Source organism: Anolis sagrei, chromosome 1 (genome assembly GCF_037176765.1).
Source record: "Anolis sagrei isolate rAnoSag1 chromosome 1, rAnoSag1.mat, whole genome shotgun sequence".
NCBI lineage: Eukaryota > Metazoa > Chordata > Lepidosauria > Squamata > Dactyloidae > Anolis > Anolis sagrei.
In genome coordinates this window covers 139,471,713-139,494,689 of record NC_090021.1, presented here as the reverse complement: position 1 = coordinate 139,494,689, position 22,977 = coordinate 139,471,713, and the positions used below count along the sequence as shown (strand labels likewise).

Here is a 22,977-nt window from a genome sequence, read left to right as displayed (position 1 = left end):
ACTGAAACATAATTGGTTCTTATGGGCTATAAAACCAGCCTACCAATTTTGAGTATATTTCAACACTTAAAGAAAAATAACTTCAATTACGGAACTTAGCACATGTGATCCTAATAACAACGCTTCACAATAATGCTGTTAGATTTTATTAAATTACAACTGGAGTGAGGGGCTGAGATTAACAGGGACTACAGCATGTGAGGAAATGATATGCTGACACTTCCATCTGAACAATGAAAAATAAAACCAAACACACCTATCTTGCAAGTTGGCATTCGGAAGTTTTGAACTGTCAGCACTGGAAACTTACACTTGTTTAATAAACACTTTAGATGTAAAATATGACCATATCCTAATTCAATATGTTCATCACAGTGTGCTCTTTTGTACGAATATATACATTGTTATAGGAATCATTACTTTAAAAGTTATTGTATTCATTGAAAAAGTGAAACACAAAGTTTAAGGCAGAATGATTTTAATTTACACATTAGTAAACACACAAATATACAATTTCTCTGTAACCAGTTTTGTCAGTGAACACTCAAGTCCATTTACATTTTATTTTTTTCAATATCTATTTTTTAATCAGAAAGAGCATCTCTTTGGAATCTCTAAGCCCTCTGGATTTATTCTATGATCAACTTCCACAAATGTGAAGACATGATTCTAATGGGTTTTTGGGAAAGGAGGAGAAAAGGAGTAACATTGCTTTAGAGGCAGCTGTGCTTCCATTTACTCCTTCTTAAGTAGACTAAGTGAAGCCCTAGGTGGCGCAGTGGGTTAAACCGCTGAGCTGCTGAAATTGCTGATCGAAAGATTGCAAGTCCAAACCCAGGGAGCGGCATGAGCTCCCACTGTTAGCCCCAGCTTCTGTCAACCTAGCAATTTGAAAATATGCACATGTGAGTACATCAATAGGTACCACTCCGGGGGGGGGGGGGGAGATAACGGTGCTCCATGCAGTCATGCTGGCCACATGACCTTGGAGGTGTCTACAGACGATGCCGGCTCTTTGGCTTAGAAATGGAGATGAGCAATAACCTCCAGAGTCAGACATGACTGGACTTAATATCAGGGGAAAATCTGTACCTACATAGACTACGAGTAGACTATGAAAAGAATGGGGTTGGAGCCTCCAGCAGCGTTATCCGTGAGACGGGGTGAGGTCCCATCTTTCAGCTCCAGCTTCCCATGTGGGGACATGAGAGAAGCCTCCCACAGGATGGTAACACAACTGGACGTCCCCTGGGTAATGTCTCTGCAGATGGCCAATTCTCTCATACCAGAAGCGACTTGCAGTTTCTCAAGTCACTTCTGACATGATTTTTAAAAGTCGACAGGGAGTATTGGTTTCAGCATTGGACTATGACTCTGGAGATCAGGGTTGAATCCCGACTTGGCCATGGAAACCCACTGGACGACCTTGGACAAATCACACTCTTTGGGGCTCAGAGGAAAGCAAAGGCACATTCTGCAAAGGCAACTCTATGATTTGGTTGCCTTCTTAAGACTATATGCCAACAAATACATACCCAAAGACACACAAAATGTACACGAAAAAAGAAGTTACTCAAAGATATTTTTACAATAAAAATATATCTGAGGGAAGATGGGCAATGCTTAGAAAAATGGTATAATAGTTAAAAATTATCCTAGTTCATTAAACATGTAAACAATATTTTAAATTATAGATTGCAAGCTTTAGGGTGGAGCAATGATTAATAGCTCACATTTTGATTTCAAAATAATATATTCTGTTATATATAATACATTTTAAATGATGAAAAGAGTAATTTGAAAATCTTTGGTACCATTTTTGATTATTTTTAGTAATTGTAATTAGCTGTTTATTTATTGAATTGATTTTCACCCTGCCTTTCTCCTGCATGGGTAACAATATAAAATACGCAATAAAAAGTGGGTTACAATATCAAAACAGAACCAGCATTTTTTTAAAAATTATACCTCACATCCAGTTAAAGACACTTCTTTGGAAACATTAACACATTTAAAACACATAATACATACGAAAAAACAAAACAAAACATTTAACTGCATATCACTCTGTCCTGCATGTTACAAATAAAAATATTTTTTTAAAAAACATGTCATTTAAAAAAATATATAGAAGTTACATAATGTTCCGAAGTATGACCCATGTTAATCAATTTCTGCATCAACATCAACTATTTTTTTACAACCAGTGTCCCAAAACTGCCCTTTTGATAAAAAATATGGGTCAGTAAGCCATTGGAGTCTGCTGCACATAAAGGGAAAGTACATTGCCATGTATGAAAACCTTTTTCCATAAAAAAATCAAAAACTGGGGTAAAATACACAGTGCCTTCAACCTGGATATTTTGAAACAATACAGTTATTTTGTAAAATATATGAGAGACAAATACACATTATTGATGCAAATAAATCCAGTGTCGATGAACCTCTGATCATTGCTGGTTATCGTGATTGATTTTTTTAAAAAACTGTCATGCCACCATGTTGTCAAAAGCTTTCATGGCTGGAATCATTGGGTTGCTGTGAGTTTTCCGGACTGTCTGTCCAAGTTCCAGAAGCATTCTCTCCTGATGTTTCGCCCAGATCTATGGCAGACATCCTCAGAGGTTCATGGGGTAAGTGAAACTAAGGTAAGTGAGGTTCATATATCTGTGGAATGTCCAGGGTGAGAGAAAGAACTCTTGTCTATTTGAGGCAAGTGTGAATGTTGCTATTGGCCACCTTGAGTAGCATTTAATGGCCTTGTAGCTTCAAAGCCTGGAAGCTTCAAAGCAACCAGCCAGACTTTGAAGCTGCAGAGACATTAAAAGCTAATCAAGGCAACCAACTACAACATTCATGCTTGCCTCAAACAGGCAAGAGTTTTTCTCCCAGCCTGCACATTACAGATATATATAAACCTCACTTGCCTAGTTTCCAACAGACCTCACAACCTTGATGATGCCTGTCATAGATATGGGCGAAACATCGGGAGAGAATGCTTCTGGAACATGGCCATACAGCCCAACTCACAACAACCTTGTCACTCCACCCATTCCAATAATATAAAAATGCTATCTGTAAACATATATTTTTTTAAAGTGTGAAAATTATAGAGATTATAAGTGCAATTGAACAGCAAGAAACGCCCATATAAAATCAGTCAGCCATTAAAGGCCCAAAATATATAATCATTTGGTGCTTAAAAAGTGAATAAAATAGGTTCCAGCCTATAGAAGTGCTCTACAACCAAGAAGTCACCAATAAAAAAGCCCTTTCTCTGGTCACCTTCTGCCCCAGATCAATGGCAGCCTCAGAGCAAGGTTCATTGAGGAGCATTGTGCCTTCTGCCATTACTTTTCTTCTCCCAACTATAAATTCTCGCTTTTAAAAATGCACACTTAAAAAAGCCCTTTCAAGCTATACAACATCACCTAGATAAGTTTGCCAGCAATAGATAAGTTGGCAAGGAAATCAAGTCAAGATTGCCTGCAGAATAAGGAGTAAGTATAATAAAGTAAAAGATTTAGTAAACTGAAAAAGCTAACACTTCAAGCTGCCAGATGTGAGAAAGATGACCCTATTCTTCAGCTACTATCATCTAGTTAACAGATTCTTACAGTATGACTGGCCCGTCTTTAAAATGGTCTTAATATTCCATGATACAATAAGGCATCCAAATTTCATTTTATTCCCGTCATCTCTTCCTTTGGTGACGTACTGACATCTAGTGAGAGAGAAAGAGAGAGAAAGGAGCACATCTATAAATATAATCATCCAACTAATGATATGTAGTATGGTAATTTATTCACTGTAAGGACACTGGGTTGTTGTGAGTTTTCCGGGCTGTATGGCCATGTTCCAGAAGCATTCTCTCCTGATGTTTCACCCACATCTATGGCAGGCATCCTCAGAGGTTGTGAGGTTTGTTGGAAACTAGGCAAGGATTTATACATGTTTATACATGTTTATATATCACCTCCCAACAAAGGATTCCCCCCAGGCAGGAAGCAGCCAAGCTTTGAAGCTACAAAGTTATTCAATGCTAATCAAGGTGATCAATTGCAACATTCACAACAGACAAGAGTTCTTTCTCCCACCCTGGACATTCCAAAGATATATAAACCCCACTTGCCTAGTTTCCAACATACCTCACAAGCTCTGCGGATGCCTGCCATAGATGTGGGTGAAACGTCAAGAGAGAATGCTTCTTGAACATGGCCAAACAGCCCAGAAAACTCACAGCAATCCAGTGATTCTGGCCACAAAAGCCTTTGACAACACATTACCAGGACACTCTTCCAGACTTGTGTAGACCAAATGTTTTCTCATATTTCTGTGGAATGTATTACAAGTATTTGATCTCATCAAATGATATCCACAAGTCATTCTCATCAACAATTATATAATGTATTAGTTTGAAATGTGCTACTAAAATTGTTCTGCATTTAGCGATCCCCAATGTTGAGGACACATATCTAATTATTACAACAACCTGTAAACCAACCAACCCTGCTTTTGACATGATCACCATTTGAAGAATTATTATGTTTATTTATACCGTGCTTTTTCTCTCCAGAAGGAGACTTCATTTCCTATAAGACATGCCCTTGCTTGGGATTATTTGTCAATTCTGTACCATGGATAATAGCAAAGTCTATTGAAATAAAGAATGTCTGGCTCAGGAATACCATATACTCAACATTCAAAGATCTAGAAAATACTGAGGGGACATAGGAGAAATTATTCAAAAAGTTTCTGTACTTTTATATTCTTGTTAGAAACAGCGAGGGTGGGAATAGTAATTGGTTGTGTATGTGTGTGTCGCGTGACTAGTCGGTCTGGCAATTTACTATAATAATCTATATAAATAAAAATGTAATGTTTGTTTGTGGGATTAACATAACTCAAAAACCACTGGATGAATCGACACCAAATTTGGACACAATACACCTATCAGGCCAACAAGTGCCCATCGCTTATAAAAACACTGAAAAATACAGCAGAAGAGATTTAAAAAGCCAAATGACAAAAAAAATTATAACGCATGCGCAAAACGATATATATACACAAATATATGCACACATATATACACACACAAAACACATATACACAGACTGGGCCACAGCAAGGCGTGGCAGGGGATGGCTAGTAATAATAATAATAATACTTTATTTGCATTCCACCCTATTTCCCCGAGGAGACTCAGGGCAAATTCCAGGATATATAGACACAAGGCAAACATTCAATGCCTCAAAACAATTAAACACAGATACACACAGATAAAGGTAAAGGTTTCTATTTCATCTCCGGCTCGGGGGTGGGGGGGGGGGTAGTGCTAATCTCCATTTATAAGCTGAAGAGCCTGCGTTGTCCGTAGACATCTCCAAGGTAATGTGGCCGGCATGATTGCATGGAGCGCTGTTTACCTTCCTGCTGAGGCAGTACTGACTGATCTACTCACATTTGCATGCTATGTTGCCAGGAGCTGGGGCTAACAGTGGGAGCTCATCCTGTCCCACGGATTTGAACCACCGGTCAGTAAGTTCAGCAGCTCAATGGTTTAAACCACTGCACCACCGCAGTCCACAGTCTGACAACTATAAGAGTTGTCAGGCTGTGAAACATATAAATTGCACCAAAGAGGAACAGCATTGTCATGTGCTTTTTGTGGACAGGTGTACCAGGAGCAGAATGGGGATAAAGTTCTCTCTTGTAGAATGGACTATGAGTGGATTGAAATATTCAAAAATGGCCAAAAATAGTGTGATGGATACAGAGTGTTTAACATTATATGCTAGTGCATTTTCAAAAGCTTGTATTTTATGCACATTAAACAGTCCAATAAAGGTATCAAAATTAGGCATAATGTCACTTCCACAGCCCAAAGAGATAGAGGTATGATACAAAGATATTCCAAATCTCTTTTGAAAAATAAGGAAGAAACAGGGGAAGACACACGGCATTCCCTCCCCCCTTTCAATCAAGAAAACAAGAAACATGAGCAATTGTTTTAGAAATAGATTTATTGTGTTGCATTTTATTGAACTAGTAGTAAAAAAATTTAAGCAAACAAGAATATTGTTTGGCGCTTCTGGACCTGTAAAAGATCCAAAACATTTCCCCCCACTGGGGACTACAGAACATTGCTCTAACTTCAGTTTCACACAATATTATATTTCCCAATACTAAAGCTCACACGGGAACCAAACAATAGCTCTTCTGAAGAGTCTTGCTTCTAAATTGACTAAAGTACTTATTTGGACACTGAGGTGGAAGGATGACAAAAGGTGGGGTTTAATAGAACATATCAAGGCCAACTATTGTACCTAATCTTTATCTCATTTTGCAGCTTTATTTTTAGAACCAAAGAAAGAAGAAATAGCTTTCATGCCACTCTTGTCAACTTTTGAGAGAGCTTTCTGAGCAGCTGACATCTTACTGTTTGCCTGAAAAAGAAGAAAGGAAAACATTAGGGCATTGCTTGACATATATATCAAGCAATTCATGTTGCTTTATATATACAAGGTGTATCAAACAAAGTAAAGATAAAGATTTCCCCTTGACATTAAGTCTAGTCATGTCTGACTCTGGTGGGTGGTGCTCATCTCCATTTCTAGGCCAAAGAGCCAGTATTGTCCATAGACACCTCAAAGGTCATGTGGCCGGTATGGAGTGCCGTTACCTTCCCACCAAAACGCCATTACCTTCCTATTTTAACTGATACCATGGCTCAATGCCATGGAATCATAGGAATTGTAGTTTTACAAAAAAATTAGCCATCTCCGCCAGCTCCTATGATTCCACTGTATTGAGCTATGACAGTTAAAGTAGTATCAAATTGAACTAACTCTATAGTGTAGATGCACCTTATAACTATGGGAAACCTGGGTTCAAAAGCCCACTCAGTCATTGAAACTCATTCATTGACCTTGAACAAGTCACACACTCTCAGCTTCAGCATGCCCTCCAAGAAACCCTCTGATAGGTTCCACCTTAGGGTTGACTTAAATGAGAAACAACCTAAAGGTGCACTACAATATTCACTCATTTCCTTCCCTCTCTCTATATAGATCCTTACATTCTTAAACGCTCCTTCATATCACATGGGAAAACTGATATGAAACTAAATCTAAATAATATCCTTCACATTAAGATTTAGGTATTTTCATGAACCGCCAACCAGTAACTTGCTCAGCATGACCACAAAATCCTTATCTGGGAATAAGCCTCACAGAATTTACTTCCAGCCAGAACGCTTTTTAAATTTTCATTTAACATTGATACACACACAATCAGCATGTGGCATAGGTATGAACTATAAAAAGGTAAAGGTTTCCCCTTGACAGTAAGTCTAGTTGTGTCCAACTTTGGGAGGTGGTGCTCATCTCCATTTCGAAGCCAAAGAGCTGGCATTGTCTGTAGACGTCTCCAAGGTCATGTGGCCAGCATGACTGCATGGAGTGATGTTACCTTCCCGCTGGAGCAGTTCCTATTGATCTACTCACATTTGCATGTTTTCAAACAGCTAGGTTGGCAGAAGCTGTGGCTAACAGCGGGAGCTCACTCTGCTCCCCGGATTTGAATTGCCGACCTTTTGGTCAGCAAGTTCAGCAGCTCAGTGGTTTAACCCACTTCACCACCAATGGCTCCAGGCATGAACCATAGGATAAAGTAACAGAAACTGGCAACATACAGTAACTGAACATTAGTGAAGCATACCTTAATGCTACAAGGCAATTCATGATGATGTTTATCAAGTCAAAAATAATCAGAAGCAACAGATACTATGCATTTGGTGTTTTAGCAGTGACCACCAAGGCAATTTTATGTAACCCCAAATTCTCTTTCATAAGATACATACTTTAACACACATATTTGACCATTTGTTTTGCTACTTGATGTTCTATAAAATTGGGAGTTTTAATCCTCAAAAAGGGACTGGAGTTCTTAAAATCCATATCCTATCTTTTCCTCATTAGGAAAGCATCCTAGGACAACACCAAACTTTTAGTCAAAAGGCTAGGTAGAAGAAAAAAGCCATCACTTACCTTTTTGTTTTTTAGGTCATTAGTGTTAAACTTCGTATAGTCTTCCTCTGCCTCCACAGGGGCATCTGACAATTTCCTTTTCTGCAATGTTAGAGTGATGGTTTGCTCCATCAGTGACATATCGTAGTTTTTCCCAGACTGAATTTCAGACTCAAAAAATTCGGATTTAGAAGAAATGCAGTAGACAAGAAGTGATAATGGCATGTGAAGTGAAATTGTGCATTTCACCCCCTGCAGTTAAATGGTTATGTGCAAAATTTATTGAATAGTCTATTGACCGCATCAACATTAAAAACAAAAACAGACACGTGCATAAACAGACAACCCTGCAGTTAAATAGTTATGCTAATTCCAGAACCTGGGGAAAATGACTTAAAAGGAAGTAGGAAACATGTGTATATCACATGTTCATAGCAGCTGGATACCACTTTAACTGCCATAGTTCAATCTTATGGTATTTTTATATGAGTGCTTAGAATTTTTAAACGGAAAAATTTCATGAAAACCACCACTCCTCTTAACGTCCCCCTAGCAACACCAAGAGTATCCCTCTGGGCAGCAAAATCAGGAAATCCCAACTGGATGGCCCCCCACAAGGGTCTTCCTTCAGGGGCAAACCAAGAATGGGCAACTTGGAAGTCCCTGAACAGACTCAGAAGTGGAGTGGGTAGATCAAAAGACAACCTGGCAAACTGGCACGGCCTAGAAGAATCCTCCACTTGTGCAACTGTGGAGCAGAACAGACAACTCAGCATCTGTATGCTTGCCCACAATGCCCTGACTCATGCACAGAGGAAGAACTGTTTAAAGCTAAAGACAATTCGGTCGCTGTTGCCCGTTTTTGCTCAAAAATTATTTAACTGCTTGTGTTTCCTCTATTTTTATCAGTTTTATACTTATTTATGCAATTCTTTTGACATGAAATAAATAAAAATAAAATAAATAAAATAAAATAAAAGCTTTTTAAAAAATTACTGATATTATCATCAATTTCATTCTGTTTTGGACCATTAAAATATCTGATTCTATCCAATGAATCGAAGAATCAATCAGATATCAACAGATACTGTGGCACATTCCAAGCACTACTGCTTTTTTTAATTGTGTTCCTGTCTGTAGTAATTTCATTCAGAACAAATGACACAGGAAAAAAATGGGGTTACATAGTGTAATCAAAGAAGAGTCACTATGTAACACCATAGTGGGAGGAAGGAATACTGAATGTGCAGACAGCCAGGACTTGACAAGACAACATTTGGAAGAGAAGGGAAGAAAGGAAGAAAACAGGATGCAGCATGGCACTGAGAGACCGAGCAACTCTGAATATTTATACAAAAAGAACACTTAGTAAGTCATTAATTGCTGGGGCAAATTCATTTTATTCTCTTTATTTCAATGAGCACAGATCTTCTAATATCTATTCTGTGAAGATTGTAAGACTTCCCTCATCCTCTCACCTTGCCCCGATCTTGTAATTTGGAGCATCTGGATGCCCATGTTCCTCATCCAGACTTCCCTTTGCTTTGCACCATGGTAATATTATTCTTGCTTCAATAACATTACTATGGTAAGTAGCAAAACTCACAGCATCCTTTTTTGTTGCAATAGTAGGAGAAATTACCATGTATGTTCATACACAAAACAAGAAATTTTAGTCAAAAAAATCAATTCTTAAATAAGTTAGATCAAGCACACAATAACAACAATCCTATCTCATCAGCCAAAAGCGGGCCCACACTTTCCATTGAAATACTAATGTTAATATTTGTTAAAATTGTTCTTAATTTTAATTATTGTATTCTTCTAAAATGTTTTTTGCAGTACAAATAAAATATGTGCAGTGTGCATAGGAATTCATTCTTTTTTTAAAAAAATTATAATCCGGCCCTCCAACAGTTTGAGGGACTGTGACCTGGCCCTCTGTTTAAAAAGTTTGAGGACCCCTGGTTTTGACTGTCTGTCTTGCTTTCTTTCTTTGCAACTCATCACAGACCAGCAGCCAATAGCTCACAGACTAGCATCATATCACAGACGGCCACTTTGAGTAAACCTCAAAGCAATCTAATGACACATGAGCATATAAGAAAGGAATATGGTTGTGGAACAAAAAAAAAAACCAAAACAAAACCTTAGGTTCTCTATAGATCATGTATGTATCATCATGAGAACTCATTTAATGATCTTCTTGCAGTTGCACTTATCACTGCACCGTTCAATTGGTGGTGAGTCCAATACAAACAGCTCATATTATCCACTGCCCCCATCCCTCTTTGTCCCTTGAGCATTCAAAAAATAATTTGACTAGGTTTCCCATGGTTGGAGGTTGCACTCTCCTGTCCCTGAGCACTGTAAGCCAGATGCACGGAAGCTGTTGCATTTTTCAATCTTGGTTCATCCCGAAGTCACCACTTTAACCCCTTTCCTTCTTGCTCAAGGCATTGATGGGCACTTTACTCTGAAATGCCACTTTTAAAAGTTTCATAGCATCCCTTTGATCTTTTTCAAGGAACTGGCTGGGATTGAGCTAAAGCAACATGTGAGGGCAAGCTGATCCTCAATCTGTAAATGTACTTAACACGTAAAAAAATTGTTGCACATTCTGCTTCAGTCCTTTCAAACACTGTGACAAATTATTCCTTCAGCCCGGTATTGGGGAATAGAATCACCTTTATTTTTTATTAAAGAAATACATAGAGAGAGAATTGCTTGCCTTCTTCTTAATGGTTTTGCAGCAAATCTACCTCATCATGTCTAAGCACCATCTGCTGAATGTTAGGGTTATGTGAAACTATTCATCAACATTAAAACCATCACAATGATAAAAGTTTCTTACCTTTGATGCCGGTTCTGCTGGAGGAGATGAAATTTGTGGAAGCCTGAAGGGCAAATAACAAAACAAAAAATGTTGCGGAAGTCAACTTTTAGAAACAGCATAAACAGGGTCTTGAAACTGAATCCAAAATCCCTACATGTGAAACAGATGGAAAGGGTCTATGTTCACCAATTCCTCCTTCCTGCTAAAAGCTCTTGCATCCAATGAAATGCTGCTCTGTGAGGCTAGATGATCCTCCTGAAGAACAGGGGGGCAGTATAAAGGCTGATAGGAAGGATCAATCCCATTATTACAATTAAAAAGAGGGAGAGACAAGGTGTTGTCTTGCTCTCTGGACCCAGAGCCACTCAAGGTTGTTTTCCCAGCCTTCAAATCCTACAGGTTTCCTGGACTATCATCCTTCTACTCCCCGTGCTTACCCAACACGGCAATTTGCCTGCTCCAAAAGATTCCAGAAATGGCAATTTGCCTTTTGAATATTGTGCACAGTCTTAACATAAAAACATACACATGAGTCCTCACGGGGAGATAGGGAGGGATATAAATAAATTATTATTATTATTATTATTATTATTATTATTATTATTATAAACTAGACCATTTTATACAATACACAACATGATGCAGCCCATCAGCACTTACAACAAATCACTTAGATTGGAAAGAGTGCATAAGAGATGATAAACTACATTGCAAATAAATGTTGTCCCTTCAACTACAATAACGCTGTTTCATTGAACCTTTTGGACTGGGTTGCCCAACCGCTACCTAAGCATAATTCTGTCATCAGGTTACTTTCATCGCATCTTATAATGACTTGGCATTTGAATTTATTAATACTTTTGGTATCACCTTTAGTCTCCATCAATGCATTATCTTATGTCTCCATTGTGTAGTAGGGAAGATTGAGCTTTCTTTCCAAATAATAACAAGATCAAGAGCAAAAGCACAGGATACAGAGCTAGATCTAAAGAAAATTGGGCAGAACTGATCTGAAAAAGCTGACTTCCTCGCTCCTGTGTCTACCAGCTTTCCTTCAATTGAGCTCCTTGAGAAAGTTGTTGGGCAGCTACTGAAGGGGCACTGAGGTGTTTCCCCCCTCCTTGAAATGGATGAAGCCAGCTTCAACAAGTGGGAGCTCAAGAGCTCAGTCTGAAGAAAGAGTCTGTGCCTAGTTTCATGGGATCCTTCCTTTCACCCAGGCCCCTGCCATATAATCCTGATTATCAAAGAAGATAATCCAATTATCTGTTTTGAACTGGATTATATGAGTCTACAATGCTATATAATCCAGTTCAAATCAGATAATCTGGATTTTATGTGGTAGTGTAGATGTGGCTTCAGTTTCTACTCCTTTTTTACAGCATTCCCCATCAATGCACTCTCAAACAGACCATTCAGTTTAGCAGAGTCTCCCAAATTTCTACAATAAAAAGGGGCTGGGGGACCTAGAGGGGTAGTAGGGGAGAGAATTCATCTTGATGTAAACGGTACTTTTTATGTCTTTGCAGCAACCATGTCCGGAAAATTCTCTTTCAGGGAAGAAAGCTGGTATATTTTTCTCACACTTACCGTAAGTATTTCGCTAGTGCAATACTGAGGTCTTCATGAATGTATTCTGAGATTAACCCATGGGCATAGCGAATATAGTCCTCTGTCACAAAAATGCAATGAATACCATGTTATTCAAATTTCTCACAAATAGCAACCAAATACATGTTATCCTAGATGCAGAAGCCCTCTTCTATTATTAATACTATATTATTATTATTATTATTATTATTATTATTATTATTTTCTCAGTGCCTCACTCCATGGATCAAAGCAGGGCACAACAACAGATTAAAATAAACACATAACATCAGTTAAAACACCCAGCTTCAATTAAAAAAATCATGTAAATCCAATTCCTTAAAAAATAGTTTTAATTCAATCATTTAAAATAATCTAGATCAGTAGTTCCCAACCTGTGGTCCATGGACCACCAATGGTCAGCAAGAACTAAAATATGGTCCGCGGCCTCACTGTTACTACGCTGTTGCAACAAGAGCAACTGGTCTCACAAAACCCTCTTATAGTGCCAAGAGTTATTAAATATGGTTTTCTGTGATCAGGGGATTTTTGGAGGGATACAAATATGGGCAGGACACAATAGGTCTTCCCCCCTGCTGGCCAAAAATGTCTTTCCACAACTGATTAAGGTGACTATGTCCCTTTAGGAGGGAAAAAACAGAACCACAGTAAAAGAAAAGAGGTCTGAAAAAAAATCAGATGGAAAACCATTTTAATAACCAAAATGCCAATATTTATATTTTACACTACAAATTTATCTCTAAGTTAATTCAATTCCCTTACCTTCCGTGGCATCGGTGAACTGTTTTCCACTAATAAATGTTGCAGTTTGAACTCTTGCATCCACACGCACATTGTGGCACTTTAATACTTTCACAGTCTGGTCTACCTGGTCAGAGGGAAATCTCGTATCATTGTTGTGGTTCATCCTCACAGCCAAAGTTTTAAAATGTAAGCTATGAATCGAATTTCAATAATACTTGCAAGGATTAACTATCCTACTGGAAAGAGAGATAAACAATTTGTTTGGTTAACTTTCTGTGAATCAAATGTGGATTGATTGCACACGAATAAAACTATATTTGTAAAATATTCCTGTTCATATAAACATGGCTGTTAGAAAAAGACCCTGAAAAAGTATGTTCCTTCCTGGCAGATATTTTTTTTGTTCATCTAACTATAATTTTAGTTAATTCTAGTCAGCCCTTCAAATGGCAGCTCTGTCCCCAGGAGCCTGCAGTTTTTGGCCTCCTCTGCCAAAGAGAGCTGGTCCCACACCAAACTACAAATCCCAGGATTCCATAGCACTGAACGGTGTCAGTTAAAGCAGCATCAAACTGCATTAATTTTACAGTGTAGGTGCACTGTAATGGGAAAAGGGGGTAAAAGGGTAAAAGGGGGGGAAAGGGGATTATCTCAAAAGCAGTAACAGAGAATCTTCAATACATATATTTGATAGAATTCCAGTAGTAACTTTTGTTTGTTTGAGATTCTACTGTGGTGACATTAGTCTTTTTTTTTTAATGAAATGCAATGACACCATGGGGCTGCAGCAAGAGCCAAGAGCATACGCTAGCAGGTCAGCTTTATCTTATCATTGCCATATTGCTGCCATCTCTTATCATTCCAAAACCTGGTGACATTACACATCTGTTGTGCCATTAAAACTTCACTTCCTTTGCCAGAGTAATAGTGCAAACCAATATAATCTTGGCTGACACTATAATTTTTAGAGCATTCTTTATATACCCATTGAATCAAATGACACTTATAGGAGAAAGAAGTTTTAGTCATCTGCAGTATTTCTTATTTTATATTCACTTCTATTATTTATTTAAGCTACTAGTTGGAGACCCGCCGTTGTCCGGGTTATTTGAAAAAGTCAGTTTTTTAATTGTACAAAATGCATAAGGTTGTGGGTGAACTACAATTTACATAATGCCAGGTGAACCCCAAGAAACTCCACCAGTACATAAGGTTTGTTATGTTGGGCAAGTTTGCTCCAGATCAGTGATTCTAGATGCTCTCTGGATGTAGGTAAACTACAACTCTCAACACTGAAGATCGGTTCCCCCCCCCCCCAGTAAGTGTGTGGGTTCACAGTGCTCTCTGGATGTAAGTGAACTATAACTCCCCAAAGACCTCCAGCTGGTTATGGGGGCTCTGTGTGCCAAGTTTGGTCCAATTCCATATTTGGTGGAGTTCAGAGTGCTCTTAACTACACATCCCAGCACCTACAACTCCTATAAATCATGGTGTATTCTCCCCATACCTCGCTAGGATGTTTAGTTGCTGATCAATTCCTCTCTGCTGTGACCATAGGAAAAAATACAAAAGGATTAAGGGAGAGGCAGCAGGTGGGGTCATGCAGATTCCACACCAATTGAAAGAGAAAGGAACACTGGGATGTTTATGGTAGATGAAACACATAAAATCTAGGATGAAATTGTCCCTGTATAAAAGCCTTCACTCAAGTGGTGGACAGTATGGTGGTTGTAGAGGACACTGGCATGGCTCTTGCACATGTTCATGACACTCACTATAACCTGCAATGTCATTGGAGGAAGGGCGGTTAGTGTCTCCTGAGCTGTGGCAGCTATAGCCGTTTGTAAAAGTGGGAGCTTATCTGTGTAAGTGAACACCCCAGTCACACACACACCTATTTTTATTATGTGTATCGATTCCCTGCCTCTCTCAGAACAGGACTCAAAATGAGTGAGCCTTATTCTTCCATTTGGGTTGTATACCTTGGCATTTTAATTCAGTGCAAGCTATCACACAATTAACAACTTTTCCTACTCTGATGCCTTCAAGTCCCATGGAAGTTTAAACAAATCATCTAGAAGGGGGCAGGTTGGGAAAAAAAGGTTACATAGCACACCACATGCAGCACTGTAGAAATAAATGTTCGAACGTTGAAACTTACCTTCTTCTTTAGCCACTTTAGTGTTTTCTCCTCACTAAATTTATAAAATTTCTTGCCACTGATTTCTGAGATTGAAAAACAAGAAGTTGTATTAAGTTTGGGTTGTATTTCCAAGCCACAAAATAAAATATTGAAATGCAGGTATTAGACCAATTTCTAGGTGGCTGCCAAGATCATTCACACGTGTACAAGGAAAATGTCCATTTTTTCTTCTCTCCTTGACATTCCCCAATGTCCGCTTCTACATTTGCTCCAGGGGTTGAATGCCCCCCCCCCCCCCGCCGCCCGAAGACACAGCAAATGGCCCACTGGGAATTTTGTACCCATTTCTTTTATTCTCTGAATACTTTGCGAGACCCAGTGGAGGCTTCTTCCAGCTAAACATAACCAGCTAACACAGACATGCATTTAATGCAACTTGTTAAGTCTACTCCTCAGTTCTTTTACCTTTTTCTTCTACTATATGGTGAATTGACTGTGATGTGCTTGTGCACTGTAGCAACATCGAACAGGAAGGAAATTCTTCATCTATCAAAATTTGATCTAGTGGCTGAAACTTTCCATGCTATAATGGAAGAGAAAAATAAACAATCAAAGGGATTCAAACAACTATTGACAAAACAGAGAATTTTTAAACTAAGGGTGAATCTACATTACAGAATGGATACAATTTGACACCACTTTAACAGCTATGAGTCAATGCTATTGAATCATAGGAGTTAGAGTTTTACAAGGTCTTTAGCCCTCTTTACCACAAAGCTACCAAACTGGAACTTCATAGCAGACAATGTAACGTGAAACTATATTAATTCTATCATAATTAGTTGCCCAAACCCTGATAAAATTATATAGTGGTATGTAAACCATTAGCAGCTTGAGATTTACAAAACATAAAGTATCAACTTTTTTCAAAGATTAGTTGAAATTGAAATCTGGCTGACCAGCTGGCATAAACACACAGCACAAACATGGCTGACAGGGAGGTTTGGCATGGGCTGGTCCATGATGTCACAAAGAGTCAGAAGCAAATGAAGGAATAAACAACAACAAACATGGTATCTCACATAAACACTTACTGCTGGATCCCCATCTAATTAGGACAAAGTTTCAAATTACTGGTCTTCATCATGGACATAAATTATTCCTTCTGAATGGATTATTAGACCTTTATATAGATTACCACCATAACAGCTCGTGTGAAATACCCTCCACATAAGGAAATAACAATACAAATTATCCCTGCTTTTCCATAGACTGTAATTAAATACCTGATAATCAAAGAACCCCTGCCTTAGAATGGATAAATAGACCTGACTGTAGGACTAACAAATGGATTTTGAAAAATGTGGCTTGTTGTGGAAACAATAATTGGTAATAAAGTTTCATTCTCACACACATTTTCCCCATGAAAACTCTTCCAGGTATAAATAACAACAATAACAACAATAATAATCCTTATTTTTATCCTGCCCTATCTCTACGTGGGGACTCATGTATGGTCTACTTCAAATGTGTGATCTACTTAAAACATGGCACAACCTCTGCATTCACAGAAGATATAATGCCATCTTTCTTTCAACATCCTAGGTACCTACCTCTTCCTCTGATTTGATAAGGTAGACCAGCACAAGAAATAACGGATCCATTGGTGTAGCAAAGAACAGGCGTCCATCTGAAGTCAGAATAATAACATGTATCATCGAGAGTGGGCAATGACTATAGTATCTTTCTAGCATGTCATCCTCAGTTATTCATTTACAGTTTAGCAATGAACACTGCAATGGCTCAGACAAGATTATGGGCTTTCAATCCTATCCTATGCATGTTAACTAAACAAGTAAATTAAGTTTTAAAAATAAGAGAGATCTCTTTTATCCATATACTGCCAATTTAAATTCTGAAAACTAATTAAGCATGTTCTAGTAAAGGTAAAAGTTTTCCCCTGATGTTAAGTCTAATTGTGTCCAACTCGGGGGGGGGGGGGGGGAGGGTGCTCATCTCCATTTCTAAACCAAAGAGCCAGCATTGTCCGTAGACACCTCCAAGGTCATGTGGGCGACATGACTGCATGCAGCGCTGTTACCTTCCCGCCAGAGCGGTATCTATTGATCTACTCATATTTGCATATTTTTAAACTGCTAGGTTGGCAGAAGCTGAGGCTAACAGCGAGAGCTCACCCCGCTCCCCAGATTCAAACCGCCAACCTTTCAGTCGGCAAGTTCAGCAGTTCAGCTATTTAACCCACTGTACCACCGGAGGCTTATAAACATAAAAATCAGCAGATCATGGACAACAACGACTTAATCTTTCACAAGGAGCGAGGCATTAAGGCATCATATCCTTAAATTATGCTATAATAACTGGAGAATTCTCACTTTCCCTATTATTCCTTTATTTTCATTTCTGGTATAAATGGAATTCTTGCATGAAAAAGCATGAAGAAGGGGGTAGAGGCAGAAATGCCAGTTACATCCACCTTCACTCTCTCTTTTGTTGTTGTTGTTGTGTGCCTCCAAGGCATTTCAGACTTATGACAATCCTAAAATAAATCTATCACAGTGTTTTCTGAGAGCTGAGAGTGTGTGATTTGCCTAGGATCACCCAGTGACTTTTCATGGATGAGCAGGAAATGGAACCCTAGTCTCCAGACTTGTAGTCCAATGGCTAAATCATTACACCAATGACACTCCCTTATATAAGCCTGACTGTGTGGCAGGATGAGAATATTTCAAGAGAACAAATGTGTCTCTTCAAAGTGCTGTCAACAGAGACAGTGGTCCTCTGGGCAGTCCACTTGGCAACTGGATCTCTTGCCCTGATATTCTGCTCAGCATTTTTTCGTAACATTCAAGAAACTGTGGAAAGGATAAAAACCCAGAGAACGGTGTCAATCAAAACCATTCAAAAAATAAAAATGTGTGACAGATTCAGATGAACTTAGTGGCACTTGGGGTCCTACCAAGCGCAATGTGAAAAGATAGTTATGACTAAGTCTCACTGTTTTCATACAGACAAGTTTTATCAACTTAATACAGAGCCACCCTGTTTGTGTGTCATGGCGAGAAGCTGAAGAAACATCAGCCGGTGGCTTCCATGTTCAGTAGGGCTGTGAATCTACTACGGATTTTACTCAGAGTTTTAAAGGAATTACGTGATGTTCTGAATCCTACCTTCCGATGGGCTATTTTTCTCCTTTGAAGATCGAACTAAAACCCAGAGTGGATTCACTATACAAGTAACATGGCAACTGCCAGCTGCCACTGAATGGGAAAAAACACAGTTGAAGAGCAGTTAAAGGTGGAATGAAAGAGTGTGGCATTTTACTCACCATGTTGAACAGCTTGACCTATAAACCAGGATCGGTACTCTTCGTGGAAGGCTTTTAATTCAAATAGCTGCTGAGAATCACCACTGAACAAATATAGGGCTGCCTGCCCTGCTAGAGAGACGATAACACTCATCAGGATTTGCTTTCACTGGTTCTTTCCATTTAAAACAATGCAGACAAAGAAGATGAGGGGAGAGTCTCAATTCAGACAAGAAAGGGTGTGAGACAAAGGATTTTGGTGTCAAGCTGAAGCAGTATTTTTACTTGAGCTGGAAAATGGGATTGTACTTTAGATAATAATAATAATAATAATAATAATAATAATAATAATAGTCCTAGACACTTGGGAAGTGTCCGACGTGTGATCCAATACAACAGCCAGCAGAGTGATCTTGTCTGCTGTGGACTCATCTTGTTGTGTTTCAAATAATAATAATAATAATTATTATTATTATTATTATTATTATTACTTATATCCCGCCACCATCTCCCCAAAGGGATTCAGGCTCACAAAAGCACTCAGAAGTGCAACACACATAAAATACACAAGTATATAAGCTTATAAAGCAATGATGATATAATCCTACTGTGGCAATGTACACCTTCCTACAACAGGCAAGGTAAGCAGCAGCTGCTTCCAGAATCTCTTACTGAGCATACATGAACAACAAAACTAAAAAAGAAAAGTAGGTAAGACTGATTCACTAGCAACTCCAAATATGGTTTGTTTGTTTGTTTTTGTCATGTCAGGAGCAACTTGAGAAACTGCAATCACTTCTGTTATTCTGGTTATGCGTAAAAGACACATTGCTCTGTAGGCTTGGCCACCAAAATGGAAAACCTATGGAAAGCAGAGATCAGAATACACAGATATAGGATGGGTGACCCCTGGCTTGGAAACAATCCATGTGACAAGGATTTAAGAGTCTGAGTAGGCCACAAGCTAAACATGAGCTCAAAAAAGCAGAATCAACAGCAGCACAGTGTCTTCTAAACTGAGGGAATTAATAGTATCACTCTATTCTACTTCGGTCAGACCTCACCTGGAATAACACTATCTAGTTCTGAGCACCACAATTCAAGAAGGATATTGACAAATCGAAACGTGTCCAAGAAGGGCAGCCAAAATGGCAAAAGGTCTGGAAACGAAGCACTTTGAGGACTTGGTTTCTCTTCTTGAAGTTTTAGTTCAGCTTGAAGAAGAGAAGGTCAAGAGGGGATGTGAAAGCCATATTTAAATATTTGAAAGGACGGGACATTGAGGAGAGGGCAAGTTTGTTTCCTGCTGCTCTTAAAGACTAGGATATGAAGCAATGGATTCAAATTGCAGGAAAAAAAGATTTCACCTAACCATTAGGAAGAACTTCCTGATGGTAAGAGCTGCTCAGCAGTGGAATATGCGGAATGTGGTGGAGTCTCCCTTTGTGGAGAAGCTGGATCGCCATCTGTTGGGAGTGATTTGATTGTGCTTTCCTGCAAGGAAGGGGGCTGAAGTGGATAGCATTATTTATAAGGGGTCTTTTTAAAAGAGAAATCACTTAATTCCTTAAATGGGTATTCTTCTTTTAAAAAAAAATTTGCAAGCTTGAAAAGTAGGAATTCAATGGAAGAATTTAAAATCATATAGTATCACTTTGGACTTGCCTGTGCTTGGATTACGCAGGGTTGTAAATAGAGGCCCAGAATTTGGCTTCCTCAGGAGGTCAGTCACTGATTCTGAAAAATATTAAATTCTAATGTAAGAGACATCCTACGCAGGTTTTTAAAATGCATTTTAACAACAAAGACTAGGCTTGCCTAGTGACCCATGGGAAAATAGAAATGCTCTTAGGAGATCCAAGAAGTCCACTACTTAATACAAGTTGCTTTGATTTTATGATTAATTCCATAAATGTTGAGACACCAAAGAGTTCAAGAAGCGACTTTTAGTTTCATTTCTGCCTTCACAAAGAAAAGTCTTTCTAGAATACTCAACGAAAGAAATACTTTTGTTGCCAGGACTAGTTCTGACAAATAATTTCCCTGCTCCTTCCTCATTTCTTAGTTACTAATCTGCTACTTCAGATACAGAATGTCTCAGACTGCCATTGTCTTTTGTCACAAAGGAGTTGCTGCTCTGAAATCTGACAATCAAAAATGGCACATAACTTCTGAACTGCAATATAAAATACAAGTTATCTGCTCTGAACTGGATTATATGGCAGTGTAGACTCATATAATCCTGCTCAGAACAGATAATGTGGATTATCTGGTTTGATTATCTGGATTGTCATATAAAATCCAGGTATCTGCTCTGAACTAGATTATATGGCAGTGTAGATTCGTATAATCCTGCTCAAAGCAGATAATGGATTATCTGATTTGATCATCTGGACTGTCATATAAAATGCAGGTTATCTGCTCTGAACTAGATTATATGGCAGTGTAGACTCAAATAATCCGGCTCAAAGCAGATAATGTGGATTATCTGCTTTGATCATCTGGATTGCATGGCAGTGTAGACTTTCCCTGTGAAATAGCTGGCTGCCACTCATTTATCTACTCCTTTGAAAACGATCCATTAATTCACTTTATTTGTGATTCCATCTAGTTGTGCACTTCCTTGTTTTATTACCCTCCCGAGTGACATTTGTGGAGGCAAAAAATACAGGATATGAATTCAATAAACAAATCTGTAATTGAGATCTGGAAAGAAAGGGACCCTACCACACAGCCCTCTATTTCAGAATATCAAGGGAGAAAATCGCTTTAAACTGTGTTATCTGAGTTTATGCTGCCATATATCCCAGTTCAAAGCAGATAATGTGCGATTTTATTCAGCTGTGTGGAAGGGGCCTAAATCAGAGACAACTTCTGCTTTTTGGGAGATGTTTACTATGAAGATACAAGAGGGGAAAGAAAAATCTGCTCATAGGGAAATCTAGCTGCATTAAATGGGCAGTAAATATTTTGGAGGACGAAACTAGCAAGACCACATCTGGGTATTACTTGCCTAAGAAAACCTATTTAAGCGGTTGCCATAAATCAACTTGAAAGCTTACACAACCAAAAAAGATGACACTATGTAACAAAATTTGAAAAAAAAATCTGTCCCTGGTTTGAAAGTGTTATTTCCTATTTAATTGTGCAGCAGTTACTTTGAAAGCAGTTGCTCGACTCCAGAAACTTTGTTTTGGTGGCTACAGCCCTAAACGGTTTTGGCCCAGCTTACCTGTCTGAATGTATCTCTCCTTATGGACCATCTAGGACCCTAAGATCTTCTGGGGAGGCCCTGCTTTCGGTCCTGCCTTCTTCACAGACTTGGTTGGCAGGAACGAGGGACAGGGCCTTCTCAGTGGTGGCCCCTTGGCTATGGAACGCCCTCCCTAGGGATATCAGATTGGCCCCCACCCTCCTAACATTTCAAAAAAAAAAAGTCAAAACCTGGCATTTTGCGCAAGCTTTCCCAAATGCAGTGTAGCAGACAAACTCAGATCTTCGGAACAACTGAACAATGCGACTGGGTAATGATTTTAGTAATGAAACGCTGTGGCATAATACTTTTATCAGTTTTATTTTATTGTATCAAATGTTATTTATGCTAAATGTTTTAATTGTTCTTTGTTATTGTAGGCATCAAATTGGGCCGTTTGTAAACCACCCTGAGTTTCCTTTGGACTTTTTTTTTTGTCGTGTCAGGAGCGACTTGAGAAACTGCACAGTATCTGCTTTGAACTGGGTTATCTGAGTCCTCACTGCCATATAACCCAGTTAAAAGCAGATAATGTGGGGTTTTATTGAGCTGTGTGGAAGGGGCCTCAGCAAAACTGGCTACTCCATAGCCTTGAGCCATGGGAGCCCAAGTTGTGTCAAAGTGCATTCCCTCTGGAGTCTTTTCCCGCCCTTTTTGGAAGGCAAAAAGGACGAAGAGGAGAGGCGGGCTGCTTTACCTGGGACCACCATCACCCACTGGCTGCAGTCGCCCTTCTTCGTGGGGAGCTTCTTGGGCGAGGGGCGCTGCTTCGGCATGTTGCTGCTGCTGCTGCTGCTTCCTCAAAGCGAGGAAGAGGAGAGCCTGCCCTCCCACTCTTTCCCACTCTAGACCGACCAACACGTCCGTGCTCCCCTTCGACATCGGATTGTTTCGAGCCAGGACGCATGCGCAGTGCAGTTTTAGAAGCAGATTGTGGGTGAGACTATTGACTTGGGGTGCATCTCCTACACTGTAGAATTAGGTTTTATCTCTTGATTTGTGTTATTTTGTATTTTTATACGGCGTTGAACATTTGCC

The 22,977-nt window shown here is 39.0% G+C and overlaps 1 protein-coding gene across 3 annotated transcripts; it reads right to left on the bottom strand.

Annotated features, from left to right (window-relative positions):
* Positions 1-461: 461 nt before the first annotated feature.
* RNASEH2B (ribonuclease H2 subunit B) lies at positions 462-22,837 on the bottom strand. 3 transcript variants are annotated; one of them, XM_060786902.2, is made up of 11 exons: positions 22,637-22,836; positions 20,352-20,423; positions 18,708-18,818; positions 16,975-17,051; positions 15,827-15,944; positions 15,380-15,444; positions 13,237-13,342; positions 12,454-12,535; positions 10,882-10,924; positions 8,049-8,129; positions 6,006-6,446 (listed from the first exon to the last, which is right to left on the bottom strand). In XM_060786902.2, the coding sequence occupies exons 1-11, from the start codon at positions 22,713-22,715 to the stop codon at positions 6,339-6,341; spliced, it is 942 nt and encodes a 313-aa protein (XP_060642885.2). In that variant the 5' UTR covers positions 22,716-22,836; the 3' UTR covers positions 6,006-6,338. The 3 variants fall into 3 exon arrangements, with proteins under 3 accessions (XP_060642896.2, XP_060642885.2, XP_060642893.2); XM_060786910.2 differs by having other exon boundaries at positions 18,708-18,815; XM_060786913.2 differs by lacking the exons at positions 6,006-6,446; positions 8,049-8,129 and adding an exon at positions 462-3,724 and having other exon boundaries at positions 22,637-22,837.
* Between the last annotated feature and the right edge of the window lie 140 nt (positions 22,838-22,977).